Genomic DNA, 7,463 nt, shown 5'->3' with positions numbered 1-7,463 from the left:
TTACCGTAAGGTACTTAAATCTGTAAAATAGATTGGGATAATTTATTGTAAACAATAAATGTCTTGAGACAAATTTTTGGACAAATTATTGTATAGTCATTCGACATTGTTATAAATTAGTTTAACAAACAAAGTTGATTTTATACATGTTTACGACGTATTTCTAAATGATGTTTAGTTAAACATACCTTTCTCTCTCTGTCATATTAAATTTGTAGTTCGAAAGAAAGAAATACAGTATTCATTAACTTATTATCCTCTCGCCATACGCTACTTTTTATGGTATCAATACCAAACACGATATTTTTGGTACCATAAGAATTTATAGGTGTAATGGTCCACTCACCTTCACTGCGCATACTTTTATAAATTAGATTGATATTAATTCCTTCCATAAGCATATATCTATACTAAATACAAAAAATCAAGCGAACGTGATTTAGAAACGCCAAAAAATAAATCAACGTCATCTATTGATATTTATAAAAATCAAATTAAATCAGACACTTAATAATCTTCATTATCAATGTAAGCATCTATCCAAATTCTATAAGAGTTGATATTTGTGAACAGAACGTACTTCTCTGGATCACAAGTAGGTGTATTAAATTTGGAGGCAGTTAGTGAAACGATGCCTCTGACGTACCATGCGCCGTTTTCGTTTGTTTCCGAATCCTGAACCTTATCAGGCACGAATACTTGGTAGGCACTTCCACTATCACTCTTGCAGACTGAAGTTCCTGGTGATGGCAGATAGAGTTTATATGAATTTAGGTATTGTTTTTCTTCTAGACATTAAGACTATAAATGCGAAAGTACTTCTGTATGTTCACGATTAAGTCGTTAAACCGATGTAGAGGAAATTTGGTTTGGAGATAGTTTAAGTCCAGGGGAAGATCATAGGTTTGTATATAGGATATTATACATTAAAAGCGTGAAAAGAGTCTTTATAGTTTGTATTGGGAATCAATCAATGCTTTCATGGAGTTAAAACGGGGGTGATGGTTTGTGTTTGTTTTTTATAAAGGTTGGTAAAAAATGTAAAGCAATAAAAGCAATAAATGATATATTCAAAAACTACATTTATATTATAAAGAGGTTAAATTTGTTTGTTTGTAATGAATTGCGTGTATCCTCTAAATATCATAAATATTGTAGTTGTTGCGTCACTTCCAGTACTTTCGTCACTTTTTGAATTTTTACGATCATGTTTGATATTGATATCTAAAGTAAATAAGTTTGGTGATGGTAAAACTAATTTTGTGTATTTTAACAAAACAGTTATCAAAACAATAACCGCTAATAGTGCAGTCAGTAATAGCTGCACTACACTTTTGTAATGATATTTGTAGCAATTACTTGATACTCTGGGGTAGAGTGCGAGCACGTCTAGGCAGCTCATACTTACTCTACCGCCAAAAATAAATTTTAAATATAAAATAAAGACAATGTAACCGACACAAGGGACATGACGTCTTAGAAAATAAAAAATGTTTAATCAATGTAAATTATGTGAATGTGATGTAAATCTACTCACATATAATATATATGTATAAAGATTATTTAAAAAAAATACATTACGTTAGACATTTTACCATTAAGAAATCCTGCGCAAAACTTTGAATCATCAATAATAAGATCAGCGGCAAACGAATCGCTATAAACACATGTCGTTTCTGAAACCATTGGCATTTTAAATTCCTTCAGCCGATTGCCATTTAATCCCCAGCCTAGAACCTGAAAACAAAAAAAAAATTATGATTTACCAGCTAGTTGGTAGGTGATTTCTTATGTTAAGTAAAACTTGATAGATATCATGAAACTAGTTACCTTTCTTAAGTCTAGAAAACCTACGTTTGGAGACATTTGTGGCACAATTTTATCGGTCTTATTATTGTCATTGTATTGTTTATGTTTACCCCTGAACGATAAATTATAAATTTCAAAAAGGAAAGTCATACACAGTCACAGTCACGTGAGTTCTCAACTCATCTTTTTGTATACGGTTTTTTTCAAGGGACAAAGTGATGGTCTTCATAGATTTGATATTAATCACGATAATGGACTTTCTTTAAATCTGTTATTAATCAGCATTTAAGTAAAAGTTATTTTGTGCTAAATGGCATACCAACTGCATGGTTACGAATATTGTCGTTTATATAAACTGACGACGCCCGTGACGTCCTTGATGGACTGTTATGATATAAAATATATTTTGTTTGTGAAATTTTAAGGGCCTATATTTTTCTAATCTTGCGAATAAGTTTAGTGTAATTTTCAATCACATTTATGTTTTATATTTTGTGGTTTATGAATTAGTAAAATAAAACTAAATCTTATTATCATAAAAATGAAAGAACTCACTGTTCCAATAATTGTGTCGTTTGGCATTTTTTCTAAAGCATTACTGTACCAAAGGCAAGCAGGTTGGACGAATTTTGTGAATTTAGCTTCAGAGTTCAATTTAAGTAGTGCTATGTCGTTATACAAGTGATCATATTCGAACGCTTCGTGAATGATTATTCTTTTAACCTGAAAAAAAAGGTACAGTTTCCCTTAGTAGATTAAAAAATGTTATCGATACTTAGTGGTAGGGCTTTGAGCAAGCCCGGTAGGTTTCACACACTCATCAAATATTTAACGATCTTAATTCCCAAGGTCAGTAGCGAATTTGTGTGATGTCAGGAATGGTTAGTATTTTTAGCGAAAATGTATATAGACGGGGGTAGCTGCTTATCAACAGAGGGCCCGAACGCCTATTAAATAAAAAAAAAACCACGAAGTAGTCTATTATAAGTATCGAAGTAGTTTGTTTATTGGTAAAGGATTATTTCACAAATAAATCGGATTAAGGTATGCGACTGATGATGACGACGTAGATGTTACAACGTTGGATTCTATGAAGATTCTAAGAAGTTCTCAGTGGTGCCTACTAATCGCACTGGTGGTAACTGTATATTGATCTTATAAAATGACGATACAAAAGTGCTCAAGGCTACTTGAGTAAAGAATATTGAGGTATCGATATGATATATATATATTTAAATATTGGACAACATCACATACATTACTCTGGTCCCAATGTAAGTAGTTAAAGCACTTGTTTTATGGAAAATCAGAAGTAACGACGGTACCACATACACCCAGACCCAAGACAACATAGAAAACTAATAAATTTTTTCTAGATCGACTCGGCCGGGAATCGAACCCGGGACCTCGGAGTGGCGTACCCATGAAAGCCGATGTACACACTACTCGACCACGGAGGTTGTCATATATTTCTTTTACGAAACTTTAATTTAATGAAATTAAATGAAACCAACCTCTTTTTTTTGTATTCGATGACTAACACCTCGACGATTCAAATTAAATTTTCCCAGGTACACGGTCAAAACTTCAGGTGCTAGTGGAATACCCCTTAATGATGCACAGTGCGCAGCTGAGAAAAGAAAAAGTGTTCTTTAATCAAAAGAAAGATCACCATCCTTAATAACGAGAGAAGAAATTATAGTTTATGTTTTTAAACATACAAGAGTTTCTGATGATTCAAAGTTGAAACCCAGGGAAGCACTATTTGTGTTTATAATTCATTTCGTATTCGGCGAGGAGACCTGCATGTGTCTAATTTCAATTAAATTCTGTTAAGTGTGTTCATCAACTTGCATTGGTGCAGTGCGGTGGAATAAGCCCCAAATAGTCTCCACTACGGGAGAGAAGCCCTTAGTCCAGCATGGGATATTAACAATCTATTACTTTGTACAATAACTATTAAATTTATTATTATTTATATGTATTTATTATAGATAATGTAGATCAATATTTATTTTGTAGATAGTAAGTATGTATGTATGTATTTTTTTTTAAAGTTTTATATATAAGTATGTATACTGCTATGTTTTGTCAATTATTAATTACCGCCTTCATGGTTTTCTGTTTGAGCTAAAGGTTGACTGGCAGAGAATGCCTTCAGGCATTAAGTCCGCCTTTTATCCTATTTACTTTGTGGTGGTCAATAAAAAATTTAAATAAATACATTTTTATCGGTCAGTTTCGTATCGGTATGTTTATCGGTTCATATTAGGTCGATCTGTTTTTATACTGTAAAGGTAAATCCTGGTAAAATTTACCTGGTGCAAGTAGTGGGCACATTTCTTATTGAAATAAAGTTACTTGATCGTAGGGCTTGGTGTAAGCCTATCTTAGTAAGTACCAACCACTCATTAGATATTCCATCACAAAACAGCAATACTTAATATTGTCGTGCTCCGGTTTGAAGGTTAAGTGAACCAGTAGAGGCAAAAGGGACATATCATCTTAGTTCTCGAGGTTGGTGGTACATGGGCGCTGTAAGGAATAGTTATATTTTATACAGCGCAATTGTCTATGGGCGGTGCCCATTTACCATCAGGTGACCTACTTTTAGAATGTTCAACATCAAGTAAAATCTTCTATGTGACGACCCAATATTTGAAGACCAGAATTTTAGATTATATTTCACTAGACAATTGTTATCTTACCAGTTAAGATGAAGTTTTTCGAAATCAATGTTCCACCGCAGATATATTTTGATACGGTTTCGTCATATCTATATATGGCTGCGTGCCAAGGCCAATCACCTGGCTTCGTGACATCTCTGCGTGTAGCCACTTTTCCTAGTCTGTTTTTAGGTACACCACAATTCTCTTGCGGTCCACTGTTCAACGTGTTTGCTATATAATGTTCGAGGTAGTTCTGTAAATGTTAAAATGGCGTAACAAAACTCCAGTGTTGTTTAACTAATTCTAAATGGTCATTGGTCAAATTGAATCATTGGTCAAGTTGAATAAACTACCCGTGATATATCCATCTACTGCATGGATTTCCTGATATAAGGTATTTTAGCAAAGCATTCGGTACGGTCTAGTCGGTCAGTCGGTTTTCACTTGCTTAATTTGTATTTTAAATGTATTACGTGTTGAATAATGAAGAAAAATCTTAAGATAAATTCCAAATGTTGGATGAAATTCTTAAAAAGCAGACAAAATAGTGGACCAACCCATAGCAAGTGGCCTTCGACTATTGTCCATGCTTCTGTAAGCAGTATAAAAACCACATGATCTCAATATTTACGTCTCTTGTGCATAGAAACAAATATAGAATTACATTGGTTAAGTCACGATTTCAACTAGAACTTAGCAGGAAGTTTGCCCAGTAGTGAAACATTTAAGAGCTGTTACTATAATACAAGACGAAACAAATGAAATACATATATAATAATTCTATGTTACTAGTTGTCTCCACGAGAGTTTTAGGAGTTTGCTCGTTAAGGTTTATTCATAAAAAGTAACGTATGTCCTTCCTTGGATTTCAAGCTTTCTTCAAGAAACGTATGCTAGTAAATCAAGTTTTCGATACTGAAAAGGTAATCTTGGTAGAATTGACTTGGGATAAGTAGTTGGTACATTTCCCATTCCCGTAAAATTTTCTACAAATTCGCTTCAGTGATTTGACCGTGAAAGAGCAGCAGACAGACAGATAGAGTTACTTTCGAATTTATCACATTAACATATATGTACATTACCACAAATGGACGGGCGCACAGTTCATTGTTATTTAAGGATATGCTTGAGAAATATGGAATAATTCCCGGTATGACTCCTTTTACTATAAATCCGAGACCATGCATCTCTTGAAAGAATCGAAATAAAAATTGATATGCTTTGTCAAAATGAGTTCTTACAAATTTCTTTTCTTCCTGAAATATATATTAGCTTTGAATATAACACAAGGTACCAAATAAAAATAAAAGAACTACTTTAAAATCAGCAAGAAGTGGCTTCGCGCGAAAGCGGTCCCGTGACGCCCACCGAAGAATCGGAGAGGACACCACTGGCTTTTTAATGAGTATTCCGGTGATAAGGGCGCGCTAGGCATTCTGCGCACTGGTGAGTCTTAGCCCCCCCCCCACTTCATGTGGTGGAAACATGTTACATCTTTTTCCAGCAAGAAAAAAAAGGACGGAGGTATAATAAGCCCTATTTCCCCACTAACTACAATTCAAATAAAACATTTAAAGCTCACCGTTCTAATGTTAAACGTAATTGTAACGTCTGAATCGAAAATGATTCTCAAACTGCTGTTTTCTGGTAAAACTTTATGTATAAACACATAATATCTATTTTTCTCCCGCGGCGGTAGACTTTGATCAAACCACGTCATTATATCTTGAGTCTGCTCGCAAGGAAAGTGTGTTATCAAGGGGGTGCCTACGGGTGCCCAATCAGGTCCCGCACTTTTAATCCTTATTATATATAACAGAAGGATCAATATTGATTGTTTCATTTTCACGTTGAGTAGTTCATTGATCAATGACATTCTATAAAAAAAGGAATATATTAAAGTAAAAATACACACAACAATGACGAATAAACACACACACAATAAACATTTCAGTAAATATTATTCAATACAAATTTATTAAACAACCAAGAATTTCTTTAGAGGAGTTGTAGGTACCACCACTTCAACAGATATTCTACCGTCAAGCAGCAATACTTAGTAGTCCTGGTTGAAGGGTGAGTTAGTCAGTGTAACAGCAGGCAAAAGTGACATAACATCTTAACTCCCAAGATTGGTGGCGCATTGGTGTGATGTAAGGAACGGTTAATATTTCTTACGGTGCCAAACTCTATGGGCGGTGGTACCCACTTACCATCAAGAGGTCCATTTGCGCGTCCGCCTACCTATTACACAAAGAAAAAAACTTTATCTGTATAATTTATTCTAAATTTGACTGCAATGGTTTTATGTAATATTTTAGTGAAATATTTTAATCAAGATAAACAGCTCATACGCAAGAAGGGTTTGTTAATATAAAAAATTAGAAAACTTACACAATTACACCCCAAAATATTAAAACGGAAACGGTTGTTAAATAAATTTGAGACGTGACATAAGATCTTGTTGTTATATATAATATTCGAGGCACATTAAGGAACCGTGATTGTTACCTTCCTAATGAATTGTTATTGTTAAAACTGGCAATTCCAATGTTATTAGGTTAACTGTCCAGTGCGAAAAGCGCAGATATAGATAAATTATAGCTCAGGAATAATAAAAAAAATAAAATGATATTCAAATAGTCAAGCATCTTTAAATGGCTATTTGATGAAATTCTGCAAACTCAAATAAAAGTGAGTTGAAATTAGATCTAAAAAATCTTTTACTTCGAGACAAGAGGAACGCTACGGGACGTATACGGTCTGTTAATTTTTGTGTGTCACTTTGTATGAAATATACGATTATCTATCTATTTTACATACATATAAATACATTAAATTAATAAATAAACATAACCCACTAACATATATTTGACGTAGGCACACATACATACACATATTCAATAGGAAACATTCATAGTTTACGTTCATACCGCCAAAGACAACACACGTCATGTCAAAGTTAAAAAACAATTACGCTCTTTT

The 7,463-nt window shown here is 33.6% G+C and overlaps 1 protein-coding gene across 1 annotated transcript; it reads right to left on the bottom strand.

The window, feature by feature from the left end:
• Nucleotides 1–231: 231 nt before the first annotated feature.
• LOC113395197 (CLIP domain-containing serine protease HP8-like) lies at nucleotides 232–7,003 on the bottom strand. Its single transcript, XM_026632769.2, has 8 exons — nucleotides 6,873–7,003; nucleotides 6,061–6,355; nucleotides 5,561–5,734; nucleotides 4,518–4,731; nucleotides 3,324–3,439; nucleotides 2,365–2,532; nucleotides 1,596–1,737; nucleotides 232–740 (listed from the first exon to the last, which is right to left on the bottom strand). Exons 2-8 carry the CDS (start codon nucleotides 6,352–6,354, stop codon nucleotides 508–510), a joined length of 1,341 nt encoding a protein of 446 aa, XP_026488554.2. The 5' UTR covers nucleotide 6,355; nucleotides 6,873–7,003; the 3' UTR covers nucleotides 232–507.
• Between the last annotated feature and the right edge of the window lie 460 nt (nucleotides 7,004–7,463).

The sequence above is a fragment of the Vanessa tameamea genome, chromosome 23, assembly GCF_037043105.1.
Source record: "Vanessa tameamea isolate UH-Manoa-2023 chromosome 23, ilVanTame1 primary haplotype, whole genome shotgun sequence".
NCBI lineage: Eukaryota > Metazoa > Arthropoda > Insecta > Lepidoptera > Nymphalidae > Vanessa > Vanessa tameamea.
Note: the sequence above shows the minus strand (reverse complement) of the source record. Positions and strands in the feature narration are given on the sequence as shown.

Bases quoted from the DNA above. Each gene is read 5' to 3' on its own strand.
- LOC113395197 (XM_026632769.2), bottom strand. From the start codon at position 6,354: ATGTCATTGATCAATGAACTACTCAACGTGAAAATGAAACAATCAATA. The intron at 5,735-6,060 runs GTGAGCTTTAAA...TATATATTTCAG, and splicing joins TTACGTTTAACATTAGAACG to GAAGAAAAGAAATTTGTAAG. The intron at 4,732-5,560 runs GTAATGTACATA...TAACATTTACAG, and splicing joins TGTGCGCCCGTCCATTTGTG to AACTACCTCGAACATTATAT.